This window comes from Prionailurus viverrinus, chromosome A1 (assembly GCF_022837055.1).
Source record: "Prionailurus viverrinus isolate Anna chromosome A1, UM_Priviv_1.0, whole genome shotgun sequence".
NCBI classification, from domain to species: Eukaryota; Metazoa; Chordata; class Mammalia; order Carnivora; family Felidae; genus Prionailurus; species Prionailurus viverrinus.
In genome coordinates, this window is record NC_062561.1 from 51,549,419 (window position 1) to 51,572,521 (window position 23,103).

General features: G+C 36.4%; 1 protein-coding gene across 10 annotated transcripts in view; it reads right to left on the reverse strand.

The window, feature by feature from the left end:
• MYCBP2 (MYC binding protein 2) overlaps positions 1-23,103 on the reverse strand; it is a 286,982-nt gene that overhangs the window by 73,960 nt on the left and 189,919 nt on the right. For all 10 annotated transcript variants that reach the window (XM_047853582.1, XM_047853618.1, XM_047853590.1 and 7 more), the window contains 6 exons: positions 22,734-22,949; positions 17,715-17,770; positions 14,016-14,131; positions 9,918-10,015; positions 9,100-9,216; positions 8,272-8,412 (listed from right to left, as the gene is read on the reverse strand). In XM_047853582.1, coding sequence (XP_047709538.1) covers positions 8,272-8,412; positions 9,100-9,216; positions 9,918-10,015; positions 14,016-14,131; positions 17,715-17,770; positions 22,734-22,949 — 744 coding nt within the window. The remainder of the gene's footprint in view (positions 1-8,271; positions 8,413-9,099; positions 9,217-9,917; positions 10,016-14,015; positions 14,132-17,714; positions 17,771-22,733; positions 22,950-23,103) is intronic.

A 23,103-nucleotide genomic window follows, 5' to 3' on the forward strand; every position in this document is an offset into this window, starting at 1 on the left:
AAAATCTAGGTCATTTTTCAATCTCCCTTTCTTCTCTAAATGAGGAAAAATCATTCAGAAATGTTACTGAAAGCTGTTAGCATATTTGTTAAGAAAAGTACACAGAAAAACATACAACTTGAATCTTTTCTTAAAAGACAGGCCTAGTTTTTGCTATCACCAAGTTTAGGAAATGCATAGAGCCTTTACATCTCTATGTTAAAATCTAAAAATATTCTGTTAAATAACCAACTCGCAGCAGCAGTCCTAGAAAAGTCAACATCTTCACAAAATGTCTTAATGAAAATTTAAGTGATATACATTTTACATAATATGCTATTGAATATATTTGATCTGAAATTAAAATCTTCCCAGTGAGTAGCAATTACACAATTTTACTGCTTATGTAAATACTGTGATAAATGGTTATTTTGAACAAAAAAGAGGACACTCAAAATGTTAATAAAAGCTTTCAGCATCCAAAACTTCAACACAAAAGAAACAACACAATTCCCAACCAATTATAAGCCATTTTAGATAATGACAATTTAATATTCTTTAACCCTGTATTTTCCTCATGTATTTATGTATGGAAAGATGCAGATACACAACCACATACATACACATATATGCTAATTCAGAGATATAAGACATATAACAGCCAGAAAAAGGAGTTCCTAGTAATGTGCCTACAAATGAATGCAAAACAAAACCAAGACCAAAAACCAAAGCCCCCTTTCATATTTAAAAATGAATAGCAAATAGGGTCCTTTCTCTTTATGTGAAGTGGAAACATGATGAAAGCATTTTAAAATGCTATTTTTTTGGGGAAAAAGATGTCTTTACTGGTTCATTCATATATATAAGAATTTTTGAACTATGTGCTCAAAGGTTTTTCTCCTTCACAGAAAACAGTGGTGCAGACCTTTTGACATAAAACAATATTGAGATATTCTTTAGCATTTTCTATTTTTTAGCAAAATTTTTTCTATATTAAAAGCAATGTAAAAAGCATCGTGAAAAGCAAGGCAGATGGAGTTAGTGATAAAGAAGCAATATGGTGATTCACAATATTTGAAGCTTGTACCTCTCTTTTATTTCCATGTGCAAACAAGTGTTTTGAGTCTGAGTACATGAATTAACAAGTGATATAACTGCTAACCATTGTGATAAATTGCCAATCAAATCATTTTTGTACATGTTAATTATATGTGGATTCAAATTTGACACTTGTTTGCTTTTCTCAATTTGTAGAAAATTCCAGTAAACACTAGTTTACTACTTTTAAAATACGGTATCCAAATAAAATTACATTTATCAAATACCAAAAATGCACCAGATAGAAAGCTGGAGTTTAAACATAAAATAGACTTGCACGGTTTTCTTTAGAAAATTTAGGCAAGTTTAGTCTAAAGACATGAACATGCATGAAAATAATAATATCTCCAAAGTCTCAATTTCTAATTATTAAAATACATAAATTAGCTTTCATAGATTAATAGGAGTACCACTATATGCAAACACACACACACACACACCCCTACAATAATCTAAATCATTTTATACTCAAAGACTGTTTTAAAGGCAAAAAAGTTCTGTTAGGAAAATTAAAAATTAAAGCATACTAAAATCCTAACTAAATTAATGATCACAAAACTGCGGATAATTTTTCAAGGCACAGAAGATCAAATAAGTGAAAAATATTCATTGTGAAAATACATGACCAAACACGCCAAATGCTCACGCAAAAAAATGCTTAATAATTCTTTCACTGTGCTAGACGAGCACAGAGTTAAGAGTTGCCATTTTTAAAGAGAAAAAGATAAAATGTCTCTGAAAAATTAAACACAGGATACACAAAAACAATTATTGTTATTTTAATTGCCTTAATTTCATTCTGTTAATGGTGCATTAAGTAAATACTTAGTATTTACTAAGGTTAAATAGTAAAAACAGATTATGCATATACATACACCAATCTATTAACATAACAAAACCAATCAATTCGGGGTATGTTAAAGCTGTGGCTACCAGGCATCATCAGGTAACCCAAGAGAATGAAATGGGACATAAAATGTGAGAAACATTTGCTAATTTTACCAATTACCCCAGGTAATGCTATCAGAGAGATTACCAAATGATATTTTCCCTTCATCTCTCCTCCGTATGTTCCGGTCCCTAAAATTTGAAGAAATCAACCTACTTTCTGTATGTGAACATCAATCAGCATATGGAGGAAGGAAGTGGTTTGTATAAATGCCTGGAGATGTTTGGACACATGAGCTGTTTCTCCAAGAATTCAGATAATATAGTCATTATAAAGATATCTTAGAATACTTCCATCCAGGTATCATTTACTCTCCTTGATATACACTCTACCACTCAACCTTCACAATGTTGGAAGACCTCATTTCTGACAAAGTATCCAAAGAATTGGGCCTAGAAGTTTCAAATCACTAATATCTCCTATCCTAGAAGTAAACTCGTTTTCCCCCCAAAATGTAAGGTCTATTCCAGGCATATTTTCCCCAATGTATGAAACATTCTATTAGCTTACATTCTGTAGCTTCCAGATCTTTAGAATTTTAATTTAAAAATCAACATTTTATGCCTTCTGTCTTCTCAGACTGACCTACGTCACCTTCAACATGTATCACGGTACTCATCCTCATTCAACCATTAAGGTTATGAATATTCACATTTACTTAATTTGGGAGTTCTACTAAAGTGGTATGATTTTTATAGCTATATTTACTTTGTCCTTTTGTGACCGTATGTCTCCTTATCTATTACTTTCTACTTGTGATTTTGAGAGAGTAGCTATCTGTTGACACTAGAAAAATAAGAATGATAAAATACATGACATCACAGGTCACAACAAAATTAAATGAGAGAAAAGTAAATGAGAAGAAGCAGCATATAGGTGATAGGAATTATTCTGAACAGTACATCATACCAAATGCCAAGCATTAAAATGTAGTATTCAACAAAGTTGAAAGCCTACAGTGTGCAAAATATAATATTTAACATTTTGGAAGAAAAGAATATGAGTTAAGAAGGGATTCTTAATGAGTCCTTAACCTTAAGGAGCTTAACAAGAGAAGTAAAAGGTATACAAATACAAATGGGCTGAAGGGAAGAAAAACAAACTAAATATTATGGGTAAGAAGTAGAGCTCTTCTACTTCGACCTGAGAAAAGAGAGGGAAACCTAATTTCCCCAGTACTTATGTGATTCCTACCCCCAATCTTTTGCTTTGTCAGCCCTTATCAACTAGTTTTCAGTTCCCAAACACAGCAGGCCTCCATAACTTTGGACATTTGATTCTTTGTCACTTTTTCCTGACAACCTTTCTTCAAGACTTTTTCCCTCCTCACATATCACCTAGGTGAAGTCATTCTGTAACTTATTACAATGCAACTTAATTATTTGAATGTGGCATGTCTGCCATATTATACAATGAGTACTCCAAGAGCAAGAACTGCACTCCCATCTTATTGATTTCATATCCCTTCCCTCCCCCTCTTCACTCAATGCTTACTTCCCATCTTAGTATTTGGTATGTTAATAAGGGCTCAATAGTCCTTAAATGAACAACCAATAAATTAGTAAATACAGCATTACTGGGAAGTACAGAGAAGACAAATGTCAACAGAAATTTTTGAGCTTGGTCAACTAGGAAAATTTAGTAAAAAAGATAGGAAAAAAATAGGAAGGGAAAGCATCCTAGACAAATGAAACAACATAAAGACTCCAAGATGTAAAATTGGACAGTGTGTTCTAAAAAGGGCACAGTGCTCTTCTTCTCCTTCACTTTTTTTTTTTTTTTTAACATTTATTTATTTTTGAGACAGAGAGAGACAGAGCATGAACGGGGGAGGGTCAGAGAGAGGGAGACACAGAATCCAAAACAGGCTCCAGGCTCTGAGCTGTCAGCACAGAGTCCGACGCGGGGCTTGAACTCATGGACCGCGAGATCATGACCTGAGCCGAAGTCGGCCACTTAACCGACTGAGCCACCCAGGCGCCCCTCCTTCACTTTTTTTAAGAGCACAAAGTTCTAACAGAACACCAGCACCTCACAAAAAAGGGTCTGCATTCTTCATATTTATCCCTGATCTTACCATTGATCAAAAAATATTTTAAAAAATACATAGTTATATATAATATGAAAAGTCAATGCTATTTATCTGAACTAGAGCATTACTAAAGTGCTAAAACAGAGTGAAAATCACATTTGTACTAAGTGAGGGTTACCATCAATTCTTAGCAAAGTAATGAAGTATTGTTAGGCAGGCTAACAGTTAGCTACAGTACCTGTCCGCAATGACAACACGAGTACAGAGCCCGACACAGGGCTCGAACCCACAAACCACAAGATCATGACCTGAGCCAAAGTCAAACACTTAACTGACTGAGCCACCCAGGCGCCCCTAAAGCTTATTCTAAATAGGGTTACTTATGGTGATTTTTTAAATAGTTCATCAAGTATTTACTCAGTGTTCAAATTTCTAATCCTCACCCCCACCATCCCCAACAGTTTGAGGCAAGATTCAGATAAGGTACACACATTGATGTGAATGCAAAATTATTTTAACTAGAAAAGGTTGAAGAGGCAGATGTAAAGACTGCAGAAGGCAACTTTTTGGTATTTTTGTATCTTTTTAAGTTAGTGGCATCCATCCTTGGTTATTTCTAATATTATTTTTTATCTCTCTGCATTCTCTGTCTCTCTTTACTGAGGACTGTTTTACAATTATTAGCCATAATTATAGTTGATTTATTCATAAATTGACTCAAGGAGAAAGGGAGAGTGGGTGAAAAGTGAATGTGTTTTTTTCCAGTAGTAAGTGTAGTAAGAGATGCAAATGAAGAGGTAGAAAGGTACATTTATTTAGCTTATTTGTTCCCTGAGAAGGTGAGATAGAATCCTTATTCCTTCCATCCCCTATTAATGTTTGGCCCTGCGGAGTAACATATTCCTTATGTTAGGGGCCCTCGCGGATCCCTACAGACAAAACCTTGAAAAATGAGCCTGTTCTCACCAATGCCAGGCTGACTGTGTGAGTCCTCATCTAACACCTGCACTGAAGCAACTTTATACCAGGTCTGTTTGGAGCCCTAGGCCTGTTAGTTTTATCCCCTCTATCATTTTTGGTTACCACATAAAATATAAACCCTCTGTCATCTACCTGTTCTAGTATTTTTATACTAAAACTACTCTATGCTTCTCTAGGAACCAGCATCAAACTATTGCCATTTGTCCCCTGACTTTGTATTGTATCTAAGAGGACCCCTCCCCCAATGGTAAACAAATTGACTTTCATCTTTAATCTTGCCAGTCACAGTGTTGCCATCATCTGTGTCTTTGGTTTGATGTGGATGATTGCCCAATTGCTGAGACTTTTAGTTCTTAGACTGAGGCAGTTAGAATGACTGTCACTTCCACTCTACTTCAGCTACCTGCTCATGGCCACATTAACGGGCCATATCATTCAGTAAAACGCTCTATGAAATCAAGTTCAAATATTCTACTTTATCACACAAACTGCCTATCCTTCTAGTTCTTTAGGTAGACTGCACTCCTACATTGTTCCAGGATTTTATTCTGCCTCCAAGTCCCTTGGACCTCCACTTGTCCTTTCACGTTTCTAACGGAGGCTGGATTCCATGGTTGGTGATCTCAAGGCCTCTTTCATCAGCATCTGAAATCTTGTCCCTCTTTTTCTGTCACAGCAGCCCAAAATTCCAGCCAGTGCTATAATCTAATTTCTTGGCACTTTTGATTCTGGACACTTAGGGCTATGGGTGAGGAAGGGCATCCAGAATGGATACATCCAGTGGTCTCTCTGGGTCCTTAGGGACCACTAATCCAAAAACAAGTAGTTTCTCTTCAGATCCATCAGTTTCTCTTAAAGGCTATTCCAAACCTTGACTGCATTTCTAAACCCTCTAATTTAACTCATTTGTTTCAATCTCAACTGATGCCTTTCCTCTCTTCTATTTTATAAAAATCATGCTCTTCTTCAACCTCTTCCTTTTCCCCCTCCATCCCTAAAAACTTATCTACTGCCATACATATGCCCTCCCCTCCCTCACAAAACAACTCTCCAAATGAGCCCTTAATTCCATTTTCTCCTCCTTTTTGGTCTTCAAATGTCTTATCTACATCTGTATTTACCCCTTTTTACTGGCATCTTTCTTTTAATTTGTAAGGATTTCAAATCACCACCATCCTTAAAATAAAGGAACTAGAAAACCTCAGCCTTATCAATGATACCAGGCTTTCTGAGTTATTTACATTAAAATAGAACTCATGTCATTCTTCAGCATAAAAAAAGGCTAGAAAATACCACAAGTCATTTCATTTTATGATCTTCACTATTCTGTCTCTAGATTTTTTCAAATAAGTCAGGGACAACCTCTTTCACATTCCAGTGAAAACCCATCAGGAAGTATTTGTATGGTTCACCCATTTAGCTTTCTTTCTCACCTTTGTTACTGCCCTTCTCTCTCTGACCTCAACAATAAATAGTCTTCTTGAATGGGATTTAGAAGCATCAAATAACAGAACACCACTGCTCCAAAATGAAACCATGGGATTTAAAACTTCAACACATGGCATTTCTTGCTCCTCCTTTCTACCTTTGTTTAGTGTCTTGCTTCATCTGTGTGAATATCTTTCTCTTCCAAAAGCATCTCCTCAAATGAACAAAGGAATTAAGAAGAAAATTTTGGAGTGGGGGTTGTTAGTAAAGATAATATAATTTAATACAATGCCTTATCAGGGATTGAAAATACACAAAATCTAGACTAATCAAAATTTTAAACATAAACTGTCAATAAAACAACAAAATGGTTATTATGTTATCTCATTTAAAATATAAATTTCATAATCCTGGGGAATATTTGGTTACAATAGTGGTTTCAAGCCATTTAAGGCTACCTTTTCGGCCACAGATGATAAAGAATTATTATTTCTCTTCCATACTAGTCCTTCTTCCAGAGGGTCAAAATTCTTTTCACTTTTTTTTTTTAAAGATTATATTTTCAAGTGATCTCTACACCCAACATGGAGGTCAAACTCACAAGTGAGATTGAGAATCGCATGCTTTATTGACTAAGCCAGTCAGGCAGCCAAAATCCTTTTCATTTTTAACTGTAGATGCAAATCTGAGGAAAATTAAAGATCTGGTTTATTTATTCAAAAGTTTGTATTTTAATTATGTATTTGTCATTGCTTAGCTTAACCTTGGTAAAACAGTACTCCAACACTCTCTAAATTTTACCACATATTATTAGTAAAACATACACAGAAATATATCTCTCCTCACTGTACTATTATAAAACATATATAAAATAATATAAAGTACGAGATCAACAAATAGAAATAGAAGTTCAATTATATTTTTCCTCAAAGAATCATCTTCTATAATTGCCCCTTTGGAAAGAGCACATTACTCTGGACTATCAAAGAGGAAAACAAACAATATATTGAATGATTTGATATAATAAGCTACCTTTATATGCTGCTGATTTTTAAGAAATTCAACTGTTTAAAATACTAAGGTTTTTTTTTTAAATAAAATTTTACCAGCGCTATTTATGAACAGTGTCATAAGGAGTACATACATTTGATAGTGATGAAAAGGAAGAAAAATCATATATTTCTGTTTAATTATAAACAGAGCTATGAGTTTATGGCAATTTTTGGACACTGGTGCTAGCTAAGTACTGTACTGCATTTGTCAGAGGTTCAATAAATTCTCTGACATTAGGATTTAGCTTTTAGTTCTAGTTGGAACACTGTAACACCACTAAGAGACTAAAACTCCTTTTCATTTTTACACAATAGTATTATAAGCCAAGAAAGAAAAGAGTCAAACTTAGACAAACACAGGGAACTAACTACAAAATGCCAACATACAACAGAAATGTTATACATCTTTTTGAATGTATAGTAATACTGAGTTCACAACTTTTAGTTTAGAACTCATTGAAAACAGCAGTGTGAATAACAGACAACTACTCTCATTCCCTACATCTTTGAAAGGAATTCCAAAGGCCTAGTTTTAATTTACTACTTCCTGCCTGTGACCATAATAAGTACCAGTGCTTAGCTTTGCCAAACTCCACCTTCATTACACAGAAGCTCTTATGAATTCAAGCACTAACAAAGCAAAAGTTATTTAGTTGTGGTTTACCTCAGAACTGAAAAGCCTTAATTAAAGAAAGCCCTGTAATGAGGACAGAGTGTACCTATTATGCTTTTTAAAACCACCTTTTACTTACGTCAACAGGGACCAGAAGACTCTTGCCAAGGTGTTGATTAAAGGACAGGCACCAGGCTTCAGTGTAACCATTCATGTTAGGAACATACTTCTTTATTGTCTCATCATTCAGTCTCAGCCACACACCATCATCATTATGGATCTACAAGACATAAGCAACAACAAGCCATGCCCACCTGTAAGTCCTAGTAGGCTTGCAAGGGCTACAGGGCTACAAAGCAGGCAAATAATAGTGGACATGAAGATTAAACATCTAGTTTTTGCAGGCGGTAAGTAAAAGAGAAACTTCAAGGAAAAAGCAGCAAAGAATGCCAAGAAATGTGGTAATTCACATGGTGAGACAGTAAAAACAATGTCCCTTATGAGTAAAAGTGCAAAGAAATCACACTTTAAGATAGTTTAAAAATAAAATGTTTGTCTCTCTAAACAACATAACTTCTTTTCTCCCCTCAATTTATGATTTAATAATCGTCAGTTTCTTGGTTGTATTACTAGAAAAATATGCTGTCCAAAGTTAAAGCAATACGATGAACACATTTAAAAACAACACTTAAAATATTTAAGAAAAGCTGTACCCATTTTCAGTGACTACTTGTACAGGTTCTACTTGTTAACTGAGCTTCTTTCATGTTAAAAATATAGTTTAGTTACTTTTTTGTTGATAAAGAAAAATAAAATGTTTGAAACTCAACGCATCTGCAAAACAACTTTCCAAATGCTATCCAAACCAATTAAAACATACTAACAGAAAATTTAGTAATATTATTATACAAACAATGCAAAAACTTTCTGTTCAAAATGTATTACCAAGTGTTTCTTTACAAATTACCTCATCAATGAAAGTGATAGTTCCATTGACTTTTACTATGCCTATCTGCTCACTCTGAAGGGAAGGGTGGCTACGGATACGGAGTCCTGCACTGTCCTTGGCCACAAATTTTCGAACCTGGGAAAGGCAAAGACAGACACTTGAGATAGAAAATCATAGAACAGAGATCTTATAAGTACTAAGAAAATTAAACAGGTTTGAAAGTATTATAATTCAGAGAAAGTTTCCAAAATTATTTGTAGTTGCTTTCTCTGTGCAAGTTAACACTGGCTTATTTATAATGAAAGAATTTTAGAAGTATTAAAACGTACATATTTATAATTTCCTTTCTAAACTTTGAAGACATATGATAAAAAAGAGAAAAGAGCCATAGTTTTCCTTTTAGAAAGGTATGATACAAATTCTATTCCTAGTGTTACCTTTTTAATAAGGAGTTTACCCCAATCCCTATATTTACTTTTTTAGATGTTGGGAAATTATTTTTTTCTTTTAACAGTATAGGATACTTTCCTTATAAACTTTATGCACTTAATTTCAGTAAACTTTTTGTTAATCGTATACTGTCAATAACAGAAAGTACACAAGGCCTATAAATTACTATGGCATTATACAAAGAAGCCTAAAGTCCAGGTCCTATAATTTAGAAATGATTAGAATTATCACAAAATACTCTTCAAATTTATTTAGGGATATTTAATATTCAAAAACTGAAGTCAACTAAAATATTAGATGTTTGATGACCACCTTGAAGCATCAATGAAGAAAATTAGTAAATCACTCTCTAATCAATTCAGGTTCTAATTTTATTCTATCCTAACCTTATTTGGTTGAGGTTCAGTCTTTGGTTTGACCAGCTGAGTTCCTGGTGGTATCATCCCTTTTGGGGGGTCTTTTACTTTAACTTCTAGGCCAGCATCTGTAAGAATAGAAAGATAATTGTAACATTTGTGAATACAAGGGAGAGAGGATCCTTAAACCTAACCTTGTGTACATTCACAAACGATGTTTTTATAATTTTTTAAGCTTATTTATTTATTATTATTGAGAGAGAGAGAGAGAAAGCACAAGCAGGGGAGGCACAGAGAGAAAGGGAGACACAGAATCTGAAGCAGGTTCCAGGTTGTCAGCTGTCAGCACAGAGCCCAATGTGGGGCTCAAACCCACAGACCATGAGATCATGACCTGAGCTGAAGTCAGACACTCAACTGACTGAGCCACCCAGGTGCCCCCAGACTATTTTTATTTAAGTTTATTTATTTTGAGACAGAGAGAAAGAAAGAGAGAGAACAGAGGAGGGGCAGAGAGAGAGGGAGAGAATCTCAAGCAAGCTCCATACAATCAACACAGAACCTGATGAGGGGCTTCATCTCAAGAACTGATCTTAAAAACCATGAGATCATAAGTGAGATGAAATCAAGAGTCGGACGCTCAACTGATTGAGCCACCCAGGCGCCCCCAAGAGACAATTTCAAACAAATAAAATAAGTATCAAAATACTGTCTTTTTAAGGTGATTGATATTTAAAAGGTAAAAAAAACCCAAAAGCTAAGAAACACTCTTAACTATAGAGATCATACTGATGGTTACCAGAGGGGAGGTGGGTAGGAGTATTGGTTAAATATGTGATGGGGACTAAGGAATGCACCTGTTGTGATGAGCACTGGGTGCCGTATGGAAGTGCTCAATCACCATACTGTACACCTGAAACTAGTATTACACTGAAACTAGTATTACACTGTATGTTAACTAACTGGAATTCAAATAAAAACTTAAAAAAAATCAACAACACAAAAACAGGTGTTGGTGAGGATGTGGAGAAAGGGAACTGTCTTACACTGTTGGTGGGAGTGCAAACTGGTGCAGCTAGGCTGGAGGAAAATATGGAACTGCTTCAAAAAGTTAAAAATAGAACTATCCTACGATCCAACAATGGTACTACTAGGTATTTACCCAAAGAATAAAAAAAATTCTAATTCACAGGGATACAGGCACCTTAACGTTTACAGCAGCATTATCTACAACAGCCAAATTATGGAAATGGGCCAAGTGTCCATCAATTGATAAATGGATAAAGAAGACGTGGTATACAGGTATACATATACATACACACACACACAATGGAGTATTACTCAGCTCTAAAACAGAATGAAATCTTGCCATTTGCAACAGCATGGATGGAGCTAGAGAGTATTACAGAAGTAAAATAAGTCAAAGACAAATACCATATGATTTCACTCTTATGTGAAACAAATGAGCAAAGTGTAAAAAGAGAGAGAGAGGCAGCCCAAGAAACAGATTCTAACTATAGAGAACAAACTGATGTTTCTCAGAGGGGACATGGGTAGGATGGGTTAAACAGGTGATGGGGATTAAGGAGTGCACTTGTGATGAACACCGCATGTTGTCTAGATAAGTTCACCTGAAACTAAATCATACTGTGTTAGTTAATAAAACTTAAAAACTTTAAATAAAACTTAAAAAAAAGAAAAAAGGAAATATTTGAAAAGGGGCCTTAACATTCCAAATGAGTCTCTCAGAAGTTCAAGGAAAAGACAAAGGGTTCCTATTCTTTATCTGGAACATATGAAATGATACTGAAAAAAATACAAAGAAAAGAAGAAACCCTTGTGAAATTAAGTGTTATATTACAACATCAGATTACTGCACCAGATCACCATATCAAATTACAACATCAGTACCACTTCATCATCTACACCAATCACCATTCTGACCAGCAGGCGGCACAGCACGGTGGTTAATAGCTGGGGTTCTCATGTTATACTGTCTTGGTTGTTCCCATATCTGCCGCTAACTGTCTGACTTTCTGTGCCTGTTTTCATCTATAAAACGAGAATGAGAAGAGCACCTCTCTCACTGAGGTACTGTAAGAATGAAAGAATTTAAAATATGCACACACATAAGGTGTGCATAAAACAGTGCTAGAAATATATTAACTGCTTGATAAATACTAGTTATTAATATCACTGTTACTCTAATGAATTATTATCTATCCTTGCTTATGGTCAAGCAAGTCCCAGTCTACTGAGTTTGGTCACCTTGGGGAGAGGGCTGAGTTTGCAAGGTAGGAAAGAAAATGGGTGATGCTAAGTAAATATGAATCTTTTTCTTCAGTTTCATTTCAAAAAACAAATATAAGTGGATTTTTCTTATCTACTGTGCATCAGCTTTCTTTACCCCACCATTACTGAAGATGAAGACACTCTTGACTCCCTTCACTTTTGAATTCTTGTAATTGGTACCTCTCGCATGTCACTACTTATATTCTACTTCATCTGATTTTGTTTGCCCATTCTATCTTGCAATCATCAGTAAGTTGTTAAGCCTCAATAGGAATGGTCTTACCTAGAACAATGTTTTGCTTAGAATCAACTAAAGTTTGCCAAACTAAAAGCTTTATGGATATGTTGAAATAAAGGAGAGTGCAGCAAAGACTGAAGATAAAGGTCTCTGGAACAGTACACGTGAATTTGATATATCTGATTCCATATAGTTACATTAATATATATTCTACACAGTTATATCAACATAACATATCTCTTTACCTTCACTATAAAAACAAACTACTTAAAAATTTTTTTTTTTAACGTTTTTATTTATTTTTGGGACAGAGAGAGACAGAGCATGAACGGGGGAGGGGCAGAGAGAGAGGGAGACACAGAATCGGAAGCAGGCCCCAGGCTCTGAGCCATCATCCCAGAGCCTGACGCGGGGCTCGAACTCCCGGACCGCGAGATCGTGACCTGGCTGAAGTCGGACGCTTAACCGACTGCGCCACCCAGGCGCCCCAAAAACAAACTACTTAAACCAGAGTTCCCCAAGGGTATTTTGGTGGAATGTTAATCAGTAACTGCTTTTATCTCTACCTTGACTCCCTCTTCCTTACATGCAAAGGGTCTCAGGAAAAGGGTTAAACAAAGTTAGACAAGATTGTTAATTTCAGGGCACTTTAGAATCCCTGTTAATGTGGATTATGTGTGAACTGAATGAATATCTAAGATGAGAGTTTTAGGTTTTCTAAATCTACCTCATTACAGAAGCCCTTTTACTTTTTTTTTTTTTTTTTTTAATTTAATTCTGAGAGAGAGAAAGGGAGAGAGAGTGCATGTGAGCGAGCAAGTAGGGTAGAGAGAGACAGAGACGGAGACAGAATCCCAAGCAGGCCCTACACTACCAGCGTGGAGCCTGATGCAGGGCTCAAACTCACAAACCGTGAGGTCATGACCTGAGCTGAAGTCAGAGGCTTAAAAGACTGAACCACCCAGGAGCCCCAGAAGCCCTTTTTCTTGAAAAACATCAGGAAAGAGTATCATAAGGAATTCACATTGATAAACATTTATTAGAGCTTTCTTATTTTGCTGTTGTCCTATTATATGAATAGTTTAAAAATAAAGAAAAGTAAATGATTAATGCTGAAAGGAAAAGCAATATACTTTTCAAAGTTAGTGGTGGATAAAGAAAATTCATCCATTCAATAAATATTTATTGAGCAGCCACTGTGTGCCAGGCACTGAACTAGATTGGGAGATACAAGGATGAATGAGATGGTTTCTGCTCTAAGCCAGGAAAGGAAGACAGACAGACCATGAGGGGGAGATGAGGTATTCACATGGTTATAAATTTAGCATCATAAAGATCATACCTGACCAATCACATTACAGAATGGAGGGGGGAGTCATGAGAGCTATACTGATACTATAAATTATTAGAAAATTTTGAAATGTTATGAAGGTACTAATTAAGTACTCATTGTAAATGAGGAAATGAAGCCCCAAATAAGTAATGAAAACTGTCCATATCTATGATACAAGTTAAGGAGAAAATTAGAAAGATAATTCTGTCTAGTTGTTTGCAGAAAGTAACCATAACTTAAAAAAAAAAAAAAAAAAAAAGAATACCTATTTCAATGCCATCAATGGTCACATGAATGGTATAGAGTCCAATAGCCCCTGGAGTCCAATTTGCACAATAAGTGCCATCGTTATTGACACGGATCAGCATATTCTCACTGGGTCTGAAAAGAAATAAGATGGATATTGGAAAATTTACTTTTGGTTAAACAGCTGACAACATCATTAACGTAATTTCTAATGGTATTATTTACGATGAATGTCAATCCTATTGCCCTGCAATAGTATGTTTTCCTACCCTCCAAAATGACTGAATTTCATTTTTTCTTTCTCTCCTCAAGCCTCCATCACCCTTCTTCTTCCTTCCTCTCAGATGATCATGACCTTATCATTTTTCACTGAGAAACAGAAGCAGTTAGATACAACTCCAAAGTTGCTCTCAGATTAATAAACCTACTTTCTATTTCTCTATCTTCTCTCCTGTTATAATGCAAGAAGTGCCCTAGGTCTTGTTCGAAGCCACCCCTTCATTTGTGCTGTGAATCTCATTCCATCAACACTTCCACGCTATAATTACCTTTCTCTCTCTCACTCATCATCAATTTCTCCCACTTTCCTGAATCATTTCTATTTCCATCTCATTTCTATACAAACTTCAGAATCTTCCATCTTAAACACTACTTTAAACATCCCTTGATATATGGGACCTAATAAGGTCTCATGTCTCTTTTCCCATTTATTTCAAACTCATCTAAAGAACTGTCTACAATCACCCTCTCCATTTCCTCATTTCCAATTCTCTCCCACAACTTATCCTGATTAGGCCTTTGTTCCCACCACTTCATTGCAACTGCTCATTGTCAGTCACCAATGACCCCAAATCTAATGGTCGTTTCTTTATCCTCAGCAATCTCTCAGTAGCATTTGACAGCTGAAATATACTTTCTTGAAATATATTTGTTTTGCTTCCACAACATTCTCCTCACTGGCCACTGTTTCTTAGTGTTTGGCTGGCTCTCTCACTTCTGACCACCGCTTTTAACTTAAGGAATGTCCAAGGATTTGGGTCTAGTTCTTTTTTTCTTTCAATAGCATCTTTCTAGTTGATCATTCATCCAGTCCTCAGCTTTATTTTTTTTTAATTTTTTTTTAACATTTATTTATTTTTGAGAGAGACAGAGCATGAACGGGGGAGGGGCAGAGAGAGAGGGAGACACAGAATCGGAAGCAGGCTCCAGGCTCTGAGCCATCAGCCCAGAGCCCGATGCGGGGCTCGAACTTCCGGACCGTGAGATTGTGACCTGAGCTGAAGTCGGATGCTTAACCGACTGAGCCACCCAGGCGCCCCCAGTCCTCAGCTTTAAACACCATCTCAATATAGATGACTCTGAATTTTATTTCTCCTCTGAATTTCAAACTGAAATATCTCCACTTAGATAACCAAGAGGCATCTTGGCATCTCAACTTTAACATATCCAAAGAAGAACTCTTATTTCTTACTCGCACAGCACCCAACAAAAGAGAGCAAAAAAACACCTGCTCATTTCGGACTCTTTGGTCTTCATAAAAATCATGATACTCTATACCAGAGATCTGTAACATTTTCTGTAATATTTTAGTCTATTGTGCCAAACAGTCTTTGTCACACTATTTAACTCCACCACTGTAGCGTGAAAAGCAGCCAAAGACAGTATATAAGCTAATGAGTAAGGCTATGTTCTAACCTAACTTTCTTTACAAAAACAGGCCTAATATGGTCTGCAGACCAAAGCCGGACAGCTCCCATACTGCTATACTGCTATATATTCTATACTACTGCTGAAGCTGAAGAAATCTATAATCACTCTGGATCTTCTCTTTCTTTCACTTCCTATTTCCTTTCTGACAGCAAGGCTATCGGCTTCATCTTCTAAGTATATCCCAAATCCATCCACTCTTCATTTCCACTTCTAACTCCCACCCACCCCTAGTCCAAGCCACCTAACAGTGTCTAACTCATCTCTCTGTTCCCACTCCTGCTCCCCTGTAATTCATTCTCCAAAGAGTAGCCAGAATGATCTTTTAAAAACTATAAATCACAGTGTCTCATTCTCCTGCTTAAAACCCACCAAATTAATCCACACAGAAGAAAAGTGAAACTCTTTAACACAGCCTACCAGTCCCTATATAACAAGGCCATCACCTAGCTCTCTGACCTCATCCTCAACCATTTTTCTTCTTGCTCACTATTCTCCTTCTGTTCCTCAAACACATCTAGCTCTGTCCACCCTCGATTTCCTCTACCTAGAATGAACTTCCTCCAAATCTTAACATGGCCAACTACCATCCAGCTCTGCAATCAAAACCCACCTCCTCAAATAGGCCTTTGTTGTCACCCAATACTTCTGGTGCCCTGTCCCATCCCCATCACTCTCCATCAAATAACTTTACTTATTATTCCTATTTTGTTTACTTATTTATAGTTTGTTTCTCCACAGGAATATAAATGTAATAAGAACGAGTACCTTGTCTATTTTGTTCATAAAAGTATCCCAGAGCCTGTTATCAGTGCCTTTCATGAAGTGGATGCTTAACAATATCACTGAATAAATAATTCATTGACTTAGGAGACTATTTTAGTTAGGTTTAAAATGTCAAATGTATATGAAAACCTATTTATTGGCAAATGGCTAGTTTTTTCTTATTTAACATGCAGTAAATCTATACAGCTCATATTTATTTTATAAAAATCATCTGCTTTCACTATATGGACATTTTGTAAGTAAAATTAAGCCAAAGACAAAATGCTACTTTCCTTTTTCTAGACCAAGATATGTTCTCAAAACTTGGCTATTTTTATAGAAAACTTTCTAGACTGTGCATTAAAACTATTTTTAATACATATTAGAATAAAGTCATAGTAACCTGTTAATTTCTTATAAGTCATGTGATATGTGATATAATAGAAACATATAAGCATTTTTTTCAGGTTCACCTTGGAGCTTTTTCTAAGTTTTATGGTACAACCTATCTAATAATTCTTTCAAGGCATCCATTTTAAAAAGTACTTCTAACAAGCAAATAAAACAGCAAGTCAAAAAATCTGCTTAAATATGGAGTTAAAATTACTCAGAGGCTGATGGGCGCCTGGGTGGCGCAGTCGGTTAAGCGTCCGACTTCAGCCAGGTCACGATCTCGCGGTCTGTGAGTTCGAGCCCCGCGTCAGGCTCTGGGCTGATGGCTCAGAGCCTGGAGCCTGTTTCCGATTCTGTGTCTCCCTCTCTCTCTCTGCCCCTCCCCCGTTCATGCTCTGTCTCTCTCTGTCCCAAAAATAAACAAACGTTGAAAAAAAAAAAATTAAAAAAAAAAAAAATTACTCAGAGGCTGAAAAATTAAGACCTCATAACTGAAAATACAACTACAACATACACTGAAATTGCTCTGTGACTCATTAGGTGAAGGAGAGAAGAAAAAAAATGGAAAAACAAACTAACCAACTCTAAACAAGCCAATATATATATTTTTAGATACTAATTATTCTTTCTGTAATACCTTACTATTATTTACCATATTGGAAGTATTAGAACTGGAGATAAATACATTCTATTTGCAAATCTACACTTTATAAAATCTGGGGTAAATCTACTGGAAATTTAAAAATGATATAAAATATCTATTATGGAAAATAAAGTTGGAATGCAGGATGATTTTAGTTGCAAGCAGTTGACAATATACATCTTGGCTATGTGTTACAAAAATGGTCCTTACCTTTTAGGAGTTGGTGATGCAAAACGCAGTTCTTCAAATGAGTAATTTTCATAAACCTTTAAAAAAGAGACCGGTAAGAATCCAGGGAGGTAAATAAATCTATCAAGACCAATAACTCATTAGAAATATTCTTTAAAAAAAAAAGTTTATTGGGGCGCCTGGGTGGCTCAGTCGGTTAAGCGTCCGACTTCGGCTCAGGTCATGATCTTGCGGTCCGTGAGTTCAAGCCCCGCGTCGGGCTCTGTGCTGACAGCTCAGAGCCTGGAGCCTGTTTCCTATTCTGTGTCTCCCTCTCTCTCTGACCCTCCCCCATTCATGTTCTGTCTCTCTCTGTCTCAAAAATAAATAAACGTTAAAAAAAAATTTTAAAAAAAAGTTTATTTATTTTGAGAGAGAGATAGAGAGAGAAAGAACATGCACATGTGCATGTGGGGGAGGGGTGGAGACAGAATCCCAAGCAGACTTTGCACTGTCAGCCCAGAACCCAACACAGGGCTCAATCTCACCACTGTGAGATTATGAGCTGAGCTGAAATCAAGAGTTGGACACTTAACCAACTAAGCCATCACAGGCTCCCTTCATTAGAAACATTCTAGGAGTGCCTGGGTGGCTCAGTCACTGGGCATCTGATTTAGGCCTCAGGTCATGATCTCGCGGCCCGTGAGTTTGAGCCCTGGGTCCGGCTCTGTGCTGACAGCTGGAAGCCTGGAGCCTGCTTCAGATTCTGTGTCTCTCTCTGCCCCTCCCCCACTTGTTCTCTGTCTCTGTCTCTCTCTTTCAAAAATAAAATAAAAACATTAAAAAAAAAGAAACATTCTTAAGATAGTGATAAAACATTCAATAAATGGTGCTGAGACACCTGGTTGTCCATATAGAAGAAAAAGAAAAAAATCGATTACCTGCATCACATCATTTACAAAAATAAATTCTAGGTGTGTTAAAGACCTGAATGTAACAAACAAACCATCAACAAATTAAGAGGGGGAAAAAAAAAGATATTATCTTTTGAGTACATTAAAATTTTAGCTTTCTCCCAAACACACACTATAAATAAAGGGCAAGGATATGAGAGGACGGGAGAAGGGGATTTGTAACTGATACAACCAAAACGGGATATGAATCCATAATATACAGATTGGTGCAACTGGACCTGTAGAACAATCTGTTTCTTAATAAAAATAACAAAAGTCTGGAAGAAATTATCGTGAAATACAAACACAAAAATGGGCTGTAGGTACCTGAAACTTGTCACATTATTCCCAGTATTTTTGTACCCCTGTAACATTGCCAAATTAACCATTATCTTTCAAGGTTCAGGTAACGTTCTGCAAGGGTTCATTCACTTGTAACTTCTACTGTACTTACAGTAAAGAGAGGCACACCCACACCAGTCACAAATCTCCATCCTTCATCCCACCCTTTCTCTTTTCATAGTGTGATTTAGAAAAGATCTAGCTGCTTTCACTTACTACAAAGTTACAAATGAGAAATATGCCCTTACGGTTAGGTCCAACAGGAAAACCCAGGGTTCCAGATTCCCAGCACAATGTTTTCTGCTCTACCACTTTCCCTCAAAATACACATCATACATTTAATAATCAAAGAACAGATCATATTTCATTTCTCCATCCTCCACAATATTTGGCTGACTATTGAGTGGCACACAGTGTGTGTGAATGGCTAATAGAAGAAAATCTCTTTCTTGGAACACACACTGCTGTCTCCAAAAGACAGTGTGGGAATGATTTTCTATAAATGCTCTAACCCTAGGCGACTGAGAACAGTCTTGCAATACTGAATCTGGTTCTGGTAACTGGACTTTCAAAATAAATTATACAAACTGAATCATGTTCACAGGAAACTAAAGGAATGATTGGGAGGTAAGGGAACCAGAAAATAAATCCCTTAAATAAAAATGGAAAATGGATGAGAATGTTTATCTTTGAATTCTTTAAGTCAGTGGACAACTAACTCATCCAAGACTCCAGCTTTTTAGCTCCCTTGTTTCTTCAACCTCAACAAACTTCACTTCAACTCTCCTTCAGCCACTCACACCAAATGTCATAGACCTGTGAGATTCCATAGAATTGTTCTCTGAATCAAAACAAAATGGCTGCTCACAGTTTCTGCCTCAGTGACCCTTAGTTTATCTATTCTTAGACTACCAGTCCTTCTCACCCCAACTCCTTCTCTCTGGATCTTTCTTTCTTTTTTTTTTTTTTTTTTTTTTTTTTTTTTTTAATGAAATTTATTGACAAATTGGTTTCCATACAACACCCAGTGCTCATCCCAAAAGGTGCCCTCCTCAATACCCATCACCCACCCTCTCCTCCCTCCCACCCCCCATCAACCCTCAGTTTGTTCTCAGTTTTTAAGTCTCTTATGCTTTGGCTCTCTCCCATTCTAACCTCTTTTTTTTTTTTTTTTCCTTCCCCTCCCCCATGGGTTCCTGTGAAGTTTCTCAGGATCCACATAAGAGTGAAACCATATGGTATCTGTCTTTCTCTGTATGGCTTATTTCACTTAGCATCACACTCTCCAGTTCCATCCACGTTGCTACGAAAGGCCATATTTCATTTTTTCTCATTGCCATGGATCTTTCTTTCCAAACAAATTAGGTTCCACTGTCCTTTCTGTAACCACTATCTGCTGAACTCCCTTCTCTCACTATTCACTTGTGGAGCTCCCTGACAAAACTTTAATGCAGAATCAATCCAACTGATTACCTTATCCATGTTCATATGACACACACTGCATTGTTCATACATGATCTTTAGTTTCATCTGATTCTTCAAGGATGGCCGATAAATCTTTCCTTATCAGTTCTCTTTTATTCTCCACAATGACCATTTCATTTTTCCCTCTTTGTTTCAAAATCCTGACCCTAACATTCATCACTCCTATATCCAACATATAATTACTATCTTAAATAATTCTTTTGGTTACATAACCTACAAATTAACTAGCATCTGTATAAATTACTTTCTCTTCCCTCTCCTGGTAAGGTGCAAGAGGCAATGCTCCTATTTAAGGCCCACCCCTCCTCTGGAGCTCTAGACCCTATTTTCATCTCTCTTGGACTATCTTCCTGGTTTCCTTCCTCTTGACTGTCTTCTCATCAGCATTAAAACATCTAAGCCTTTCTCTATTCATCCCAAATTCTAAAGCCTTCACTCAATTCTATTTCCTCTGTTTCTTTTTATAACCTAACATTTTGAAAGACCTGATCTATACTTGTTTGTCTTTACTTTCACTTCCTCTGCATCTATAAACTCACAAACCTACCATGCCTCTAAAACTGCTCTGCCAAGATCATTGATGAATTCAATGCTGCCAGATCCTTTTCAAAACTTCACTTCTGCAGCAGAGCACTGTCAATTCTTCCCAAACTGCTCTTTACTTTCAAGACATGCCATAAGGTAGTTGGGGAAAGAAGTCAGGAAAATCAAACATGGATTGGGACTTACTGCCATTTGTGTGACCTTGAACAAGTTACTAAATCTCTCTCTGTGCTTCAGTTTCCACACATGTAAATGGGAACAAAAACAGTAACTTATAGGGCTGTTGTGAGGATTATATGAGTTACCGTAAGGAAAGTGGTAGGAAAAGAGGCAAAAGTATACACTGGCCCTAGCTTAATGTCTTATCTCTTTGGCTAATATTCTTATCAATGTGTTTTTTTTTCTTTTTCTTTCCTTTTTTTCCCCCTTTAACCTGTCTTGTAAATCAATGTTTCTCAAAAGTGTAGGTTTTGATTTGAATCACTCTGCATATTTGTTTAATATGAAAATTCTTGAGCTTCTCTCTAGACCTACTGAATCTAAATCTTCAGATTACTAGAAAATCTCCTTTTTAAATAAGTGTTCCAGATGAGTCTAATGTACCCCAAAATTTGAGAATCACCAATACTGGTGTTTATCCAGATCCTGTCCTGGAACTTCTCCCTTCACTCACCATGGAAGATAGGTATCATTTACTTCTATGATATTATGAGTAATCAGTGCTAATTACTCTCAAGTTCTTTTCTTGAGGTCAGGCTATAATCACTTCAGGTTTGCACAACCAACTTCCTTTTACATATCTTTGCATGGATATTTCAGAGTTACCCAAAACCCAGCACATTCAAAACTATTACCTTCCTCAACCAAAACCTGCTCCTCCTCCAGCATTATCAATCTTACTATGCAAGGTCAAAGTGGAACTTCATCTTTTAATTCTTCCTTCCCTTTACTCCATTCCCTTCAGCCACCAAGTCCTACTGATACTAAATATCTTTTGAATCTATTCTCACTAAATCAAGGGATTAGCACATCATACCACATTATGTCAACAGTCTCCTAAAGAGACTCAAACCTAACCATGCCTTATGATTATTTGTCCAATTATTCTCCATATTCCATCATGACCTTTATGAAACACAAATCTAACCGTGACATTGCTCTAACTGAAAGGGTTCAATGGCTCACCACTGGTCTCTGTTACTGGCAAAATTCCTAACTCCTATTTTAACTAATGCACAACTTGCTAATTTAGTCTAACATTACCCCTAAAGAGAACTAAAAAAGCTGCACCAAATATTTAAAATATCTGTCTAAGGGCATCAAAGAACAAGAAAACCTCAAGTAGGAAACCCAACAAAATGAGGTTGGCATGTGAGAGAACCCAAAAATCAAAGGGGGCCTAACTAAACTGAATTCCTGAAGGGCTATGTTCCAGGAGAAATGGAAACTGAAAGTAGACAAATACATTTGCAGCAAATGAAATTCAGTTTTCAATCATCTCAATCTCTGATTGTATTAACTTGATCTATTATCGGTAATCCCCCTAGACATTGCCAAAAAATAAATGAAAATCCTCTTTGTAAGAAAATAAATCACCCTAAAAAAAATAGTACATGTTTTGCATCTACTGACAGCTCTCTAGACCTGTAACTCTGTGTGTGCGTTTGGATCACGGAAATGTTTGTTAAGGGGATAAATGGTGAAAAAGAAAATGTTTCTGAGAAGAAAAATAAATTACCTTCATCATTGTTATGGCAATGTATCTAGCCTCCTTCACTATCATTGGCTCGTACGACACGTCCAGCTTCGGTGAGGCCAGCCCGCCAAAAGTCATATCGGTGTTGGAAGGCGCTGCTGCTACTGCAGGACTGCCAGGCAGCCTTTGAGTTTTCTTCACTTGCTCTTGTTGTAAAGATGGTTTTTTCTGAGAAACAGGAACGGCTTTCACTTCCACCTAACCACGATGTTATAAAAAACAAATGCTATTAGTATATAATTGCCTATGACACATTAAAAGAAGCAATTTACAAGTATGGACCCACAACTCCATAAATTTTAGGTGATCATTGGTCCATGTTGGGCATTCCCTTCAAAGGTGTGCCAGAGTG